Source organism: Rhinopithecus roxellana, chromosome 11 (assembly GCF_007565055.1).
Source record: "Rhinopithecus roxellana isolate Shanxi Qingling chromosome 11, ASM756505v1, whole genome shotgun sequence".
NCBI lineage: Eukaryota > Metazoa > Chordata > Mammalia > Primates > Cercopithecidae > Rhinopithecus > Rhinopithecus roxellana.
Window position 1 is genome coordinate 53,874,799 of NC_044559.1, and position 18,120 is coordinate 53,892,918.

The 18,120-nt window shown below is 37.5% G+C and overlaps 1 protein-coding gene across 3 annotated transcripts in view; it reads left to right on the forward strand.

Moving 5' to 3' along the window:
• Positions 1–18,120, forward strand: part of ITGB1 (integrin subunit beta 1) — a 59,582-nt gene that overhangs the window by 26,134 nt on the left and 15,328 nt on the right. For all 3 annotated transcript variants that reach the window (XM_010364437.2, XM_010364438.2, XM_030940621.1), the window contains 8 exons: positions 2,216–2,438; positions 3,971–4,141; positions 6,067–6,305; positions 8,760–8,915; positions 9,749–9,844; positions 10,145–10,234; positions 12,171–12,311; positions 12,473–12,672. In XM_010364437.2, coding sequence (XP_010362739.1) covers positions 2,216–2,438; positions 3,971–4,141; positions 6,067–6,305; positions 8,760–8,915; positions 9,749–9,844; positions 10,145–10,234; positions 12,171–12,311; positions 12,473–12,672 — 1,316 coding nt within the window. The remainder of the gene's footprint in view (positions 1–2,215; positions 2,439–3,970; positions 4,142–6,066; positions 6,306–8,759; positions 8,916–9,748; positions 9,845–10,144; positions 10,235–12,170; positions 12,312–12,472; positions 12,673–18,120) is intronic.

Sequence of the window (18,120 nt, forward strand, 5' to 3'; positions counted from 1 at the left end):
AAGACTTAGTATTAAATAAATAATGGTGAAATGATAATTTTTGTATATTTAAAAATAATGTTATACCTGTTAAAGTTAATGTTCTCTCTTTCTTTTTTTATTGTGGCTACTAAACAGTTTTAAAATACATATATTCATAGCTCATCTTTGTGGCACATATTGTATTTTTACTGGAGAACCTTCAAAAAAATCCGAGTCATTTAGTTTGACTGTTTTAGATTTCCCTGTTTTTGGTGGGGAGGTATGAATTAATCTTCCTAATTATATTTGAGTTAAAACTACTAGAATTGATTTGCATCCTAATATAAGCTCATTGAGGTCAATTAGGGTTTGGATTTTATTCACTTTTGTCATCTCTGTGCTTTTGCTAATACGGTACCTTCCACAAAGCCTACTAAACGTTCAATGAGTCAATGAATGAATGAATGAATAAATCAAAAGAGGTGGTAAGGAGAATCATTTTGAGGCTGTATAATTTATTCACAGAATAAATAACTAATATCAGAAGGTCAAGGGGTTATTGATTGTGTTTTCATGCAGGCATTTGGGTCCAAGTTTCAAGTGCCTGTATTTGTACGCCTAAGTGATCAAGTGTCAGATATGTCATATAGTTTGACCACATGAAAGAAAAAATGAGAGGTTTTGTTTTTTTTTTTTTCAAAAATTTTCTAATGGTACTTTCAAAAAGTGGTAAGCTGGGATTACATTGGCAACAGTGGAGGAAATAAGGAGTGTTGTGAGTTTGTCTCAGGCAAGGCTTATGTAACTGAAGCTCTCGGTTTTCATATCTGAAAAGGAGGCTGATCATATCCGCTTTATCTGTTGTTACAATAATTAGAATTGATGATCTTAAAGCAGTTTCACTTAAAAAGTTCTAAATAAGTGGTAGCTGCTGTTATTGTTAACATATCCGTTTTATGGGGACTATAGTTTATCTGTAGTTGAGGATTATCTTGGCTTTTGAACTTTGGAGCATAATTCTTAAAATTTTAAAGGCTTTCTGCATATATTCAGTGAAATTTGCTTTGGGTGTCATGATTGTAAAGTTTCCTGGATTGATTGGTATTTAGAAATGTGTAATTCACTAGGATCTTGTGCTTTGGTAGGTAGTAGTTTAGGTTTAATAAATGAAAGTAGTGCAGCTTTGAATTACCTTATTTTGGTATTTCCCTCCAGTTGTTGATTACATAAATACTCTCATTAGTGTGATGTTTCTCTTGAAAATCCTTGTAAAAACCATTATGTGTTCTTTAAATTTAAATATCTTCACTTACTATTACTTTATACAGCACCATTAAATTGATGTTTGATAAATACCATATATAATGTCACTGATCCCCCTCCCCATTTTCACATTTCATGAAACACCTCTATTCACAGTCTTTATATAGATCTTTAACAGCAGTGTTTTTGAATTCACTAAGGTATTTTTCAGTTATCTGATTAAATTTTTATTTGTGTCTAAGTTGTTTGAGGTATAGCACATTTAAAATCTTTGTCATTACTAGAAATTTTGCTGCTGCGAATATCCATTCACCTGTCCTTAGGACCTTTTTTTCCTTTTTTGAAATTTACCTGGCATTAGGACCTTTACCCTTGTCATATACTTACTATTTTGCTTTTTAAAAAATTTTAAAAAACGTGTTTACAGTAATAGCTAATACTTGAAGTTTTTTCAAATCTGTGGGAATATTTAATCTGGGCTAAATTTTGTGTTCTCCTTTTAAAAAATGCCATAATTAATTGAGATGCTTTTAAGCTCATCTGTTTTCCCTAAACATTGGGTTGTTCAGCATATTGTGGGGAGAGTGCCACATGAGAGGCTTTGTAAGGACTTTTCAAAGGGAAACTTTGGAGAAATGATCTGATATTTGGGTGTATGTATACATTATTAGTAGCCATTAACCATGCTCAATTAGTGATTTCACTAAAGAAATTGCTTTTGATTAGATACTCTGAATTACAAGATAAGAGCATTTACTACGTACACTTGGGTCAGTTCTGGGAAAGGTATTACTCTCTTGGAAATGATTGTTTTTTAACAAGAACCCTTACCACAGTTTGGATGAAAGGAGCATTTTGTTGAAAAGCCAGAATTGAGGTACAGTAGATGTGATTTGATGTTTTGCAACTTAATTGCTTATTTGCAATCATTGTTTAAAAAGGTTTGACCATTACACCTTTCATTTATACCTGTATTTTATATGTCATTTAGACATTTTTACAGGAAGGAATGCCCACTTCTGCACGATGTGATGATTTAGAAGCCTTAAAAAAGAAGGGTTGCCCTCCAGATGACATAGAAAATCCCAGAGGCTCCAAAGATATAAAGAAAAATAAAAATGTAACCAACCGTAGCAAAGGAACAGCAGAGAAGCTCAAGCCAGAGGATATTACTCAGATCCAACCACAGCAGTTGGTTTTGCGATTAAGATCAGGTATGGAATATGGAAGCCCAACTCTGTGAATACCTGTGTGTTTACTTGAGGCATTTGACACCAGCTTTATGCAAACTCTGACCATTTTCTGTTGAAGGCTCTTGTTTACGTGTGGACTGGCACTCAAAAATGTGGAATTGGTGAAATTTTAGAAAATTTTTGCACATGCAACAATTGTAAAACATATATACTTGAAATAATATTAAATGTTGCCTGATGTTCAAAGTAAATTTTGTTAAAGATTCAGAAAATATTAATTAGCTTTAGTGAGTTTTAAAAATGAAAGTGTTCCTTCTCTGGTCTAATTACATAATATATTATAAAAGCAACAATTTAACCTGTTCTTTTCCTTTGTATTTGTTTAGTATTATTAAACGGTGAAGGTTTTTGTAATTATGTCTGTCAGTCCCACATCTAAACATGAAGGAAAAGACAAGCCCTCTTTCTCCCTTTTCTGGTTTCCAACCTTCTTGTCAGGAGAATGGTAGAGTGGCCCTGTCCCCTGACTTCCTTCCCGGCGTCCTTCCTCCCCTCCCGGCGCCCTTCCTCAACCAGGTCAGCCCTCTCCTCCTCGTCTTGCTCTAGCAAAGCTCCACCATCGCATTCAGCCTGCAGACCCAGGGGACCCTTGTCAGGGCTTTTTTTTTTAAACCCTTCTGTACCAAGTAACACTTTGTACTTTTTGAAATACTCTCCCCTTGATCAGTGATACTACTCCTCGGTTTTTCCTTGTGTCTCTTACCTTTGCCTTCCAGGCCTCTTTTTGTGTCTTTTATTCTTCCTCCCTTTTTGTAGTCCACTTGAATGTCAGTTTTCCTCTTACGGCTTTAAAACCAATTGTATGCTGCAGCAACACAGACTTTTTTCTTGAGCTCCAAACCCATTTCTGTAACTGCCTATTAGAAATTTTTATAGAGAAAACTACAAGTTAAAATTTTAATTACATTTTCATCCAAACCTTCTTTCTCCTGTATTTCCTAAGTAAATTACATTAACATCTATTGCATCTCTCACTTCTTCTCCATCATCTCTCTCTGGGTTTGTTTTGTAGATTAGCTAGTCTCTTTGCCTCAGTAATTTATTTTTAAAGCTTTCTGCCAGGTTTTCTAAAGTAAAAATTGGATCGTGTTATTCACTTGCAGGGAGTGGCATCCCATTACACACAGAATGGAGTTCACAACTTCAGTGTCTAAAAAGTTGTACCCTATCACGTGTTCTGCCTTGCTCTCCCTAGACTAATTTATGGTGTTCTATTTGTTTTCTTCTCTTATAAACTGACTTTTTGTCTGTTTTGCCCACTGTGCATTGGGAATGTCTTTTTTTATCTTTGCATCCTGAAGGCCTGGTGTTTTAAGTATTTGTTGAATGAAATTGAATTCATACCCATTAAGTTACTTATGGAATTCCCAGGTTTTTGTAAAAATTATGACAGCATGTTTTATTTTATTGTGTTTACCATGTAAATCACATTTATTTGGTTTTTCTCATTTGCCAACAGGCAAGTTTCATTTTCTAATCTCTTGTCTAATTAGGGGAGCCACAGACATTTACATTAAAATTCAAGAGAGCTGAAGACTATCCCATTGACCTCTACTACCTTATGGACCTGTCTTACTCAATGAAAGACGATTTAGAGAATGTAAAAAGTCTTGGAACAGATCTGATGAATGAAATGAGGAGGATTACTTCCGACTTCAGAATTGGTAGGAATGTTGGAAACATTGATCATTTTCATTATAAAGTCTTGGCAATTCTCAAATGTTGTTTTATATTTTCTTCCTTTGTTGCTCACTACATACTTGTGAGATTAATAGGCCAGTTTTTTAGCCTTTTCTGAGTGGAAATTGATATTCCAGTCACACGTTTAATAATCTTTTCTGCCACCTTGTTTCTCTGTCACTGGATGCTACTGTTTAACACAGATTGTACCTCATAGATAATGGCTTGCATGCTTGTTTTCACACTTACTTGATCATTTATCTTATGACTTATTTTATTTTATTTTTATTTTTATTTTAAGAGTTTCGTTCTTATTGCCCAGGCTGGAGTGCAATGGTGTGATCTTGGCTCACTGCAATCTCTGCCTCCCGGGTTCAAGTGATTCTCCTGCCGCAGCCTCCGGAGTAGCTGGGATTATAGGCGTCTGCCAACATGCCCAACTAATTTTTTGTTACTTTAGTAGAGATGGGGTTTCACCATGTTGGCCAGGCTGGTCTCGAACTCCTGACCTCAGGTAATCCACCCCTTGGCCTCCCAGAGTTTTGGGATTACAGGCGAGAGCCCCCACGCCTGGCCCTTAGGACTTATTTTATAAACATGTATTGAGTACCCAGATTTTATCTAATTACTAGTTAGTATGGCTGCACCTGCCTGTACAGCCTGATCTCACCTTAGACCTGGATTTTTCGTATGGTGATGATCTGTTTTCCAAACCTTATTTTTCCCATTTCATACGTCCCCAGCTTAACCTCTTTTTTGCCTGCTTCTCTCCACTCCTGTTGCTGCCGACATTTAGCAACAGAATATTAGAAAGATTTGACAATCATGAGGCCTAAGAGCTGCCTTTCAAAAATTAGCCCTATTTTAGTGGAAACTTTAAAAAAGAGCACTTGCTTAAAATGTTCTTTTATTCAGTAAGTGTAATTCAAGGACCATGGCATTAGGGAGCTCCTACCAAATTAGTCTTTTTTAAAATGGCCAGAATTCTAGAATATTTATTCATTTGTTCAGCATGCCATTATTGAGAGCTGGCGTGCCAAGAAAATGAATGTGAGTTATTTTTAAAGTAGGGAGGCAAAATAAAAAGATTGACTTAGGTCTTAGTCCATTTGCACTGCTTTAAGAAAATACTATAAACTGAGTGGCTTATGAACAACAGAAATTTATTTCTCACAGCTCTGGAGGTGAGAAGTCCAAGATCAAGGCAGATTGAGCATCTGGTGAGGGCCCTCTTCTGGGTTCATAGATGTACTTGCCATGTACTCACATAGCAGCAGGGGACAGCAGCTCTCTGGGGTTTCTTTGATGAGGTCACTGTAGGAGTCTATTCTTATGTTGCTATAAAGAAATATCTGAGACTGGGTAATTTATAAAGAAAAGAGATTTAACTGGTTTACAGTCCTGCAGGCTCTACAGGAAGCATGGCGCTAGCATCAGCAAGGCCTCTGGGGAGGCCTCAGCAAGCTTCCAATCATGGCAGAAGGCAAAGTGGGGAGCAGGCTTCTCATATGGTGGGAGCAGGAACAAGAGGTGGGGGGAGATACCACAGAATTTTAAATACCAGATTTCGTGAGGACTCACTCACTACGTCACTCACTCACTGTGTCTGACCGTGGCTTGGTCAGAATAGCCATGAGGGATTGATCTGCCCCCTTGATCCAAATACCTCCCACCAGGCTGCACCTTCAACATTGGGGATCACATTTCAACATGAGACTTGGATGGGGACAAATACCCAGACTGTGTCAGTCACTAATCCCATTCATGAGGGCTCTGCCTGAATGGACAGACATTCAGTCCATACTAACCAATATGTGGTAACATAGATGAATTTTTTAAAGAATGCAAATCTCTGTCTTTCCATCTATCCATCCATTCATTCATTTATGTACCATTTTTTTCTTTACAGGATTTGGTTCATTTGTGGAAAAGACTGTGATGCCTTACATTAGCACAACACCAGCTAAGCTCAGGAACCCTTGCACAAGTGAACAGAACTGCACCAGCCCATTTAGCTACAAAAATGTGCTCAGTCTCACTAATAAAGGAGAAGTATTTAATGAACTTGTTGGAAAACAGCGCATATCTGGAAATTTGGATTCTCCAGAAGGTGGTTTCGATGCCATCATGCAAGTTGCAGTTTGTGGAGTAAGCACATTCATTTCCTATAAGGGGATATTGTTTCTATTATGTGTGTGAATTTTAAGTGTGATTTTACTATGTTAATAGAAAAATTGACCTTAATTTTCATACATTTGATTATCTTAGAGAAGTAATTTAAGTAAACCCTTAAATTGCCTGTATACAAGTGCCTTTATAAAAGCATATTTAATCTTTATGCAAACCAGGCAGTTAGTTTATTCATGCAGGCTTTTAAAAGCCAGAATGCTAACATTTTGAAACAGTGGGGCAACCTCTCTGTACTGTAGCTGGTGGTCTGGATTTTAGAAAAGCCCTTGTGTCTTGACTTTCTGGTTTTGTACCAGAGATAGAATTGATGTTATTATCTGAGGCATCACCAGGAACCTTGAAATTGCTCAAAGGGAGAGTGTCTTGTATCATTTTCCTTTGGTCAGTTTTCTTCTCACTGTCTTTGAAAGACACATCTTTCACATCTTTTGAATTAGTAATTCAAAAAGAAATAACTTTCTAAGCTCTAGTTTTTAAGCTATATGAATAGATGTATTTTGAGAAGTGGTATAATATTTGTAATTTTAATTGTAAGATTTTTAGTAGCAAGCCCATCCATATTGGATCGGTAATTGGCATTTTATGATCCATGTAGCAGCAGCGTATTTTGAGATGACACTTTAATGGTGTGGCTGAGGCTGAAACTAGAAAACATTGTGAGGTCAAGTTTGTCCTGTGTACCTACTCTTTTTTTTTTTTTTTTTTTTTTTTTTTTGAGGTGGAGTCTAGCTCTGTGGCCCGGACTGGAGTGCAGTGGCCAGATCTCAGCTCACTGCAAGCTTCGCCTCCCGGGTTTACGCCATTCTCCTGTCTCAGCCTCCGGAGTAGCTGGGACTACAGGCGCCCGCCACCTCGCCCGGCTAGTTTTTTTGTATTTTTAGTAGAGACGGGGTTTCACCGTGTTAGCCAGGATGGTCTCGATCTCCTGACCTCGTGATCCGCCCGTCTCGGCCTCCCAAAGTGCTGGGATTACAGGCTTGAGCCACCGCGCCCGGCCCTGTGTACCTACTCTTGTCTCATTTTTGTTCCATCCAGTGCCCCTATTCTCTAGATGACCTTCTTTGATTTTAGAGGCCTCTTAATGGTTATTTTTCAGTCAATTTTTGCTAAGGTGCTAATTGATGCCCAAAATAATAAGTGAAGGAATATGGATAGTAATACACATTTTTCTATCACCACTGATGCTGGGCAATTTACTTAGTCTCTCCAGGGCTGTTTTCTTTGCTTTAAGAAGAGATGATAATAGTAATCTACCTCATAGGGCTCTTGTGAGGTTAAAATGCATCAATCTCTAAAAGTACCAGTGAGCATTCAGCAAATACCAATTCCTGTATTGTTACTTTCGAGTTTTCACTAGAGTGTTTGCAATTTAAGGTTAGTCCCTGCTATTATAGCCAAAGCAGGTAGCATTCCAGGTAGTGCCTAGCCTTACACCTCTTTTCTTGTTGGCCAGTGATGTATGCACCTGTTAGCAGCTCGTTGTGGAGAGAGCATTCTCTGGGCTGCCTCTAACTAGGCCTTAACCTGTGGGATTAAACGAGCCATAGCACCCTTGGTTGTGGCTATTTTTCTGTGTTGGTCATGCTGATCCACTCCTCTAGATGCAAAATGATTCATCACTCCACTTTTGAAAGATTGCCAGTGTTAATAAATGTGATTACCACCTTAAAGGATTTTACAGTCTTATGAAGATCTAAACAGACATATTAAATAAATTAACTAAAGCAAGTAAATTCCTGTAGCCGTAAGATTTTATAATTATAAATTACCGTAGTGACAAAAGGATTTTACAGTTACTTTAGATTCGTTATTGGAAAGGTCAAAAATAAAGTAAATGAGCAGATAAACAGTACTGATTGGGGAGTTAGAATGGGTGAAATCATCCTTAAACAAGATAATTATTTCTGTTATAAAAAAAGGGAAGCCTCATGTGGTGGGCTGATAAAGAAGGTGTATGGCATAGAATATAGAGCAGAGATGGGGACGAGACAGCAGCAGTGGGGGTAAAGTAAGAAAAGGCTGAGACACTTTCATTTATTCAGCAAATGCTCATCGAGCACTTACTGCTTGCCAAGCAGTGTGTTGGCTTGCTGGCTGCTGGAGATACGATGATAAGCAGAACCAAACCAAACCAAACCAAACAACAACAACAACAACAACAAAAACAGTTTTTAAAAAGAACTGAGAGATAGAGATGGATGGTCAGGCAAGATATGGTTGTACATGGGATGGAAGAGCTTCATTCACTGGGCTTTGTGCATTTCTCAGCAAGATAATTAGCATTGTATAAAGAGAAGACACAGAAAAAACATAATTAGGTTAAAATACAGTGGTGGCCTGTATGAAAATTAAAGGATTTTTGTTGAATTACTGTGAATAGTGTTTTAAAATTGAAATCCTTTTCTTTTCAAGTCACTGATTGGCTGGAGGAATGTTACACGGCTGCTGGTGTTTTCCACAGATGCCGGGTTTCACTTTGCTGGAGATGGGAAACTTGGTGGCATTGTTTTACCAAATGATGGACAGTGTCACCTGGAAAATAATATGTATACAATGAGTCATTATTATGTAAGTGCTTAGTTCCTTACATAGCAAATGTGTTTATGTTGGATTTTAATGTTCAATACTAAGAGTTTGTGGGTGACTGGCTTGGGGTTTCTCAGGGTTTGAGGTTTTGCTACTTTGGTAAGTAGGGGTCCTGATTGAAAGTGCAGGAAAGCTAGTGTTGCTATTTGTGAAGATGCGGCTTTGTATTTGCTTCCTTCTGCTCAGACAAGGGCCTCACTGGGGTGGGAAAGGGATGCCCAGATGCCACTTTCACTCTTTACCTCAACTCTCTGCCCACAGCATTTGGTAGCACAGTCAGTACTATTTCTAAATAAGTAATTTAGTCTCATACTCTTTGTCTTATATGATTTTTAAAAGCAATCACTCTGCCTTTATTGAAAAGAAATATTGGCAAAAGCATTCAGGTTCTAGAAGAAATCCAAATGAGAAATCTTGGTCTTTTTCTTAAGTTGTAGATAATAGAATATTTAATTACTGACTTTTATCCCTATATTTAATATACGTAGATAATCTTACTATTTAAAACCTTTTGAATATGGAGTTTTTTGTTCATACATGAAAGTAAAGAGAAGAGGATTAGCAATTCATGTATACACACTACTCACTTCAGCAGTTTATATTTGATACTATTATTTGAAAGCAGTCTTGTAATCTACTTAAATGTATGCAAGTAGATGTACTCTAGCTATATATAAATTACATATGTAATCTAGTTATCTAAAGCAGTCTTGTAATCGAGTTACGTATAATCTTGCATGTATGACTAGATTGAAAAATTAGAATAGATTATAAGGATGTATTTACATGCTAAAATATATTACTTGATTTCTTAGGATTATCCTTCTATTGCTCACCTTGTCCAGAAACTGAGTGAAAATAATATTCAGACAATTTTTGCAGTTACTGAAGAATTTCAGCCCGTTTACAAGGTAAATGTGTGAGATAAAAAGAACAAAATTCTAAATATTTTTGGTTGAGTTGTTAGAGGCAAATCATGTCTGAATTGAAATGTGGGAAAATGCCACCAGATAGGCAAACCGAATTTTACAGAAGTGGTTTATATTAATTTTTAATTACATATTATAAAACTGGTTTCTAGGTTTGACTCCTAAAGTTGGTTAGAATGAGACATATGGGAACTGGCATTTAAAGATAAAAGTTGCTCAGTAGATGCTAAATGGTTGAATGAATAGTAGATGTATTTTACGTGTTTTATCTTTTAATTGCAGGAACTGAAAAACTTGATCCCTAAGTCAGCAGTAGGAACATTATCTGCAAATTCTAGCAATGTAATTCAGTTGATCATTGATGCATACAATGTGAGTACATCTTAAATAAGATCAGTTTTGGACAATACCCTGCTGAGAATACTTTGTTCAGAGAAAGTAAAACTTCCTTCATACACGCTTTAGCGAGCCCAAAGTACTCCAAAAATCTTAACTCTTAAAGGTGTGTGGGGAGTGTTTCCAAATAGCTGTTTTTTTTTTTTTTTTTTTTTTTTTTTTTTTTTTGAGACGGAGTCTCGCTCTGTCGCCCAGGCTGGAGTGCAGTGGCCGGATCTCAGCTCACTGCAAGCTCCGCCTCCCGGGTTCAGGCCATTCTCCTGCCTCAGCCTCCCGAGTAGCTGGGACTACAGGCGCCCGCCAGGTCGCCCAGCTAGTTTTTTGTATTTTTAGTAGAGACGGGGTTTCACCATGTTAGCCAGGATGGTCTTGATCTCCTGACCTCGTGATCCGCCCGTCTCGGCCTCCCAAAGTGCTGGGATTACAGGCTTGAGCCACCGCGCCTGGCCCTGTTTGTTTATCATTAAGGAATAGATCTCCTTGTTAGAAAGCAATTGTAAAGCATAACTTACATTTAAACTTACAGGATTTCTCCAATCTTTTTCTTCCCCAAAATATCCTTTATATAGATGACTTTTCTGATAGAAAAGTTGTTTTTTTTTTCCCCATATATTCAGAGGATATAGGTTTCTATTCAGGAGGTACAGGAGGTACACACACACTCATATATACATATACCATAAAATATATAAAAATGTAAATATACGTGTGATTTGCCTATTTCAAAAAGATTTATAGTGTTGTTTTCCCCTCACAGAGGGGAGGAAGTTGAATTGAAATTAAAGAGGAATTGGCTTCTCCTTTTTGAGCATAATTCAGTGTACTTCAATCACACTGAGTTAGCCTTAATTAGTGATCATTTAAATAATCTGAAAGCAATTGTAATATTATGGTAACCCTTGTGTGCCTCGTGCACCGCTTTCGGCCGCCATCCCCCTAACCCTTTGGCAGCTGGAATTTTAGACATTTTTTACCTCATGTCATGGGGGTACCATAATGCTTTGGAAAGGCCTGACTCAGAGGAGTTTTTACAAAGGTTTTTAAGGTTTTACTGGTTCCACAGCTTTTCCATTCTTCCCTGTCTTAGATAATTTTCCTAACTCCTGTTCTTTCAGGGGTGTGAACAAGAGATAGCTTACCATTTTACCCTTCTCCATTTGTCCTGAATAGTCTCATACGTTAAACAAGCACTGGTTTGAATCCTTCTTGGGGGATTTTGGTTTTTTTTGTTTGTTTGTTTGTTTTTGGCTGGGCTACAATGGTTCCTTAAGCAAATTTGTTCCTAGACTGCATAGTTGATTGTTTACCCTAGTCCATAGTCATAGTTAGCTGGAGAGGTAGAACTGCAGAAATGCCATTTTGCCAATGGGGAAGACAGCATTTATTTCACTTTTTTTTTTTTTTTTGGTAGATGGAGTCTCGCTCCTGTCTCACCCTCCTGAGTAGTTGGGATTACAGGTGCATGCTGCCATGCTCGCTTATTTTTTTTTTTTTTGTATTTTGGCAGAGATGGGGTTTCACTGTGTTGACCAGGCTGGTCTCCAACTCCTGAGCTCAGGCAGTCCACCTACCTCCGCCTCCCAAAGTGCTGGGATTATAGGCCCCGCCTGTTGCACATTCCTAAGACTTCTCCCAGCAGCAGCCCTCCACACTGTGTGATCCTGAGTATTTTAACTCAGCGGTTAAAACACGAATACGCTTTTCAGTTGTGTATTTTATTTTGCAGATTGGATCCTTATTTATTAAAACCTATTTCTCTGGCCTCTATGTTTTCTAGTTACTCAATTGGATTTGGCTTGTAAATATTTTATTGAAATATATTTTTTTCTGAATAGTTTATTTATCCATTGGTTTTATGCATTCAAGTAGATCCTGTTCGACTTTTCCTGTGTATAATTAGGCATTCTTTTAGTCCCTTTCCTCAGAAGTCATTTTGGAAAACGGCAAATTGTCAGAAGGAGTAACAATAAGTTACAAATCTTACTGCAAGAACGGGGTGAATGGAACAGGGGAAAATGGAAGAAAATGTTCCAATATTTCCATTGGAGATGAGGTATGTTGTATAAAGCATTTTCTGTAGAAAACATTGGTTATTTATAAGCAAAGTTAGTTTGTACTTTGAGAAACATTAAAATAAGTGAGCAACTTTTTGAAATATTTTTTAGTAGATTTAAATTGCTTAGTTGGTTGTTAATCTTTTTTTTCCCCTTCAAGGTTCAATTTGAAATTAGCATAACTTCAAATAAGTGTCCAAAAAAGGATTCTGACAGCTTTAAAATTAGGCCTCTGGGCTTTACGGAGGAAGTAGAGGTTATTCTTCAGTACATCTGTGAATGTGAATGCCAAAGCGAAGGCATCCCTGAAAGTCCCAAGTGTCATGAAGGAAACGGGACGTTTGAGTGTGGCGCGTGCAGGTAAGCTGGGCATTGTCAGACAGTGACAGAGCTACATTGGTTTAGAGAGTATAGGCAGGTCATATTTTGGGACATCCAGAGAATATCTCTCTATTTGGAGCAAATATTTTTTCTAACCACGGTTGCTTACCACAAGATCAGTTTGATGATCTTGTGTGTGATATTTATATAAAGTTCCTTCCTGCCTTTTTTTCTTAAACTGATTACTCTTTAAAATAAAAGATTTTATAGCCATGAAAGAAGTATATTCAACAAATTGTTAAGGTAGTGTTTCTCTCATGTGAGAGCAATCTGAATTTTTTAGAACAAAATAAGCTTATGTAAAATATGTTTATAGAAAAATAACATCAAACTGGTGATGGTGATTTTGTTGGGGAAATGGAATTATGAAGCAATAGAAGATGTTTGTCTTGTACTACATTTACTTCTGCATTGTTGGAATAATTTTTTAAAAATAAATATGTGTTATAAAGAAAATGGTATTTTCAGCATGTAGTATCTAATACTAAGAAAACTAACAAAATTACTTCAGATTTTATTTTCACACTGTGGTTACTTTTTATAATTGAAAATTAAAAACTGAGTATACTTTGAACACAGCTTTCTCCGTAAAAGAATAGGAAGAGAAGAGAGTGTTTAATCCAGTGTCAGCCCCGAATGAGTAGACTTAGAAGGCTGATGACCATGAAAGAAATACATGGCTGTAGCTCACTATCAGTTTTTAATTGTCTGTGCTAAGTAATAATTTAAATGTTAGAAGTTTTTTATCTTCCATGTTGTATATTTCCTGTTTTAATCATGCAGGCCCATTTTTAGTAAAATGTCATTTAACCAAAAAGATTATCTTGAAAATAGTTTGCCTTTCTTTCCTTTATATTTTTACCAGATACAGAATCAGTGCAGTCAGTGTCTGTGAGCATTATGTGTTCTAAAAATACACAGGGAACCTGAAAAGTCTGCACCTGTAGTATAAATTTGTTTTTAAATAGTATACTAGTTATATTTTTAAGTGGGATGCACAGTATGTTTTTCTTCAACTTCCATACACTTTTTTGCATATGTGTATTGTATTTTTTTAGGCTAACAGGCCATTGCTTTAAATTTAGACAGTTCACCTGGAATAGTAAATGTAATAGCATATACTATTTGAAAATGTAACTAATGTACTCTTTAAAATTAAGTTTATTCTGCCTTTCCACATGTGTCATTCACTATTTATTGCTAGATTACATTTTCATCTTGACCAAAATGGTTACTTTCCTGAATGAATTTTTTTCCTAGACTCTTGCACATATTCCATATGAACTTGAGTTCATACGGAACTGAAATGTACATGTGCGCCTGTGTATATTTGTCCATGCTTGCACATGTGTGTACACTTTACTACATGTCTGTGACATGTGGCATGGACACTCCCACCTAATAGATTGGTAGCTTGAAGAGATTTTTTATAGTTTTATTTCCTTTCTCAGTTTTTCTCTTTTAAATTATTTTTCCTTCCAAGATTATTCTTCTTCTTCTTTTTTTTTTTAATATTATACTTTAAGTTCTAGGGTACATGTGCACAACGTGCAGGTTTGTTACATGTGTATACATATGCCATGTTGGTGTGCTGTACCCATTGACTTGTCATTTACATTAGGTATATCTCCTAATGCTATCCCTCCCCCTTACCCCCACCCCACCACAGGCCCTGGTGTGTGATGTTCCCCAGCCCATGTCCAAGTGTTCTCATTGTTCAATTCCCACCTATGAGTGAGAACATGCGGTGTTTGGTTTTCTTTTCTTGCGATAATAGTTTACTGAGAATGATGGTTTCCAGCTGCATCCATGTCCCTACAGAGGACATGAACTCATCCTTTTTTATGGCTGCATAGTATTTTGCCACATTTTCTTAATCCAGTCTGTCATTGATGGACATTTGGGTTGGTTCCAAGTCTTTGCTATTGTGAATAGTGCCGCGATAAACATACATGTGCATGTGTCTTTATAGCAGCATGTTATAATCCTTTGGGTATGTACCCAGTAATGGGATGGCTGGGTCAAATGGTATTTCTAGTTGTAGATCCTTGAGGAATCACCACCCTCTTCCACAATGGTTGAACTAGTTTACAGTCCCACCAACAGTGTGAAAGTGTTCTTATTTCTCCACATCCTCTCCAGCACCTGTTGTTTCCTGACTTTTTAATGATCACCATTCTAACTGGTGTGAGATGGTGTCTCATTTTGATTTTGATTTGCGTTTCTTTGATGGTTAGTGACGATGAGCATTTTTTTCATGTGTCTGTTGACTGCATGAATGTCTTGTTTTGAGAAGTGTCTGTTCATATCCATTGCCCACTTTTTGATGGGGTTTTTTCTTATAAATTTGTTTTGAGTTCTTTGTAGGTTCTGGATATTAACCCTTTGTCAGATGAGTACATTGCAATAATTTTCTCCCATTCTGTAGGTTGTCTGTTCACTTTGATGGCAGTTTCTTTTGCTGCGCAGAAGCTCTTTAGTTTAATTAGATCCCGTATGTCAATTTTGGGTTTTGTTGCCATTGCTTTTGGTGTTTTAGTCATGAAGTCCTTGCCCATGCATGTGTCCTGAATGGTATTTCCTAGGTTTTCTTCTAGGGTTTTTATGGTTTTAGGTCTCTAATCCATCTTGAATTAATTTTGTATAAGGTGTAAGGAATGGATCCAGTTTCAGCTTTCTATATATGTCTATCCAGTTTTCCCAGCACCATTTATTAAACAGGGAATCCTTTCCCCATTTCTTGTTTTTGTCAGGTTTGTCAAAGATCAGATGGTTGTAGATGTGTGGTATTATTTCTGAGGGCTCTGTTCTGTTCCATTGGTCTACATCTCTGTTCTGGTACCAGTACCATGCTGTTTTGGTTACTGTAGCCTTGTAATATAGTTTGAAGTCAGGTATCGTGATGCCTCCAGCTTTGTTCTTTGGCTTAGGATTGTCTTGGCAATGTGGGCTCTTTTTTGGTTCCATATGAACTTTAAAATAGTATTTTCCAGTTCTGTGAAGAAAGTCATTGGTAGCTAAATGGGGATGGCATTGAATCTGTAAATTACTTTGGGCAGTATGGCCATTTTCACAATATTGATCCTTCCTACCCATGAGCATGGAATGTTCTTCCATTTGTTTGTATCCTCTTTTATTTCATTGAGCAGTTGTTTGTAGTTCTCCTTGAAGAGGTCCTTCACATCCCTTGTAAGTTGGATTCCTAGGTATTTTATTCTCTTTGAAGCAATTGTGAATGGTAGTTCATTCATGATTTGGCTCTCTGTTTGTATGTTATTTGTGTATAAGAATGTTTGTGATTTTTGCACATTAATTTTGTATCCTGAGACTTTGCTGAAGTTGCTTATCAGCTTAAGGAGATTTTGGGCTGAGACAATGGCGTTTTCTTTTTTTTTGAGACAGAGTCTCGCTCTGTCGCCCAGGCTGGAGTGCAGTGGCCGGATCTCAGCTCACTGCAAGCTCCGCCTCCCGGGTTTAGGCCATTCTCCTGCCTCAGCCTCCCGAGTAGCTGGGACTACAGGCGCCCGACACCTCGCCCGGCTAGTTTTTTGTATTTTTTTAGTAGAGACGGGGTTTCACCATGTTAGCCAGGATGGTCTCGATCTCCTGACCTCGTGATCCGCCCGCCTCGGCCTCCCAAAGTGCTGGGATTACAGGTTTGAGCCACCGCACCCGGCCGACAATGGCGTTTTCTGAATACACAATCATGTCATCTGCAAACAGGGACAATTTGACTTCCTCTTTTCCTAATTAAATATTGTTTATGTCTTTCTCCTGCCTGATTGCCCTGGCCAGAACTTCCAACAGTATGTTGAATAGGAGTGGTGAGAGAGGGCATCCCTGTCTTGTGCCAGTTTTCAAAGGGAATGCGTCTAGTTTTTGCCCATTCTGTATAATATTGGCTGTGCATTTGTCATAAATAACTCATTATTTTGAGATACGTCTCATCAGTACCCAGTTTGTTGAGAGTTTTTAGCATGAAGGGCTGTTGAATTTTGTCAAAGGCCTTTTCTGCATCTATTGAGATAATCATGTGGTTTTTGTCTTAGGTTCTGTTTATATGATGGATTACATTTATTGATTTGCGTATGTTGAACCAGCCTTGCATCCCAGGGATGAAGCCCACTTGATCATGGTGGATAAGCTTTTTGATGTGCTGCTGGATTGTTTGCCAGTATTTTATTGAGAATTTTTGCATCGATGTTCATCAGGGATATTGGTCTAATATTCTCTTTTTCTGTTGTGTCTCTGCCAGGCTTTGGTATCAGGATGATGCTGGCCTCATAAAATGAGTTAGGGAGGATTCCCTCTTTTTCTGTTGATTGGAATAGTTTCAGAAGGAATGGTACCAGCTCCTCCTCGTACCTCTGGTAGAATTTGACTGTGAATCCATCTGGTCCTGGACTTTTTTGGTGGGTAGGCTATTAATTATTGCCTCAATTTCAGAGCCTGTGATTGGTCTATTCAGAGATTCAGGTTCTTCCTGGTTTAGTCTTGGGAGTGTGTATGTGTCCAGGAATTTATCCATTTCTTCTAGATTTTCTAGTTTATTTACATAGAGGTGTTTATAGTATTCTCTGATGGTAGTTTGCATTTCTGTGGGGTCAGTGGTAACATACCCTTTATCATTTTTTATTGCGTCTTTTTTATACTTCTCTCTTTTCTTCTTTATTAGTCTTGCTAGTGGTCTATCAATTTTGTTGATCTTTTCAAAAAAACAGCTGCTGGATTCATTGATTTTTTTTTGGAGCGTTTTTTTGGTCTGTCTCCTTCAATTCTGCTCTGATCTTAGGTATTTCTTGCCTTCTGCTAGCTTTTGAATGTGTTTGCTCTTGTTTCTCTAGTTTTAATTGTGATGTTAGGGTGTCCATTTTAGATCTTTCCTGCTTTCTCTTTTGGGCATTTAGTGCTATAAATTTCCCTCTACACACTGCTTTAAATGTGTCCCAGAGATTCTGGTATGTTGTGTCTTTGTTCTCATTGGTTTCAAAGAGTATCTTAATTTCTTCCTTCTTTTCGTTATGTACCCAGTAGCCATTCAGGAGCAGGTTCAGTTTCCATGTAGTTGAGCAGTTTTGAGTGAGTATCTTAATCCTGAGTTCTAGTTTGATTGCACTGTGGTCTGAGAGACAGTTTGTTATAGTTTCTGTTTTCCATTTGCTGAGGAGTGCCTTACTTCCAAATATGTGGTCAGTTTTGGAATAAGTGTGATGTGGTGCTGAGAAGAATATATATTCTGTTGACGTGGGGTGGAGAGTTCTGTAGATGTCTATTAGGTCTGCTTGGTGCAGAGCTGAGTTCAATTCCTGGATATCCTTTTTAACTTTCTGTCTCGTTGATCTGTCTAATGTTGACAGTGGAGTGTTAACGTCTCCCATTATTATTGTGTGGGAGTCTAAGTCTTTTTGTAGGTTTCTAAGGACCTAC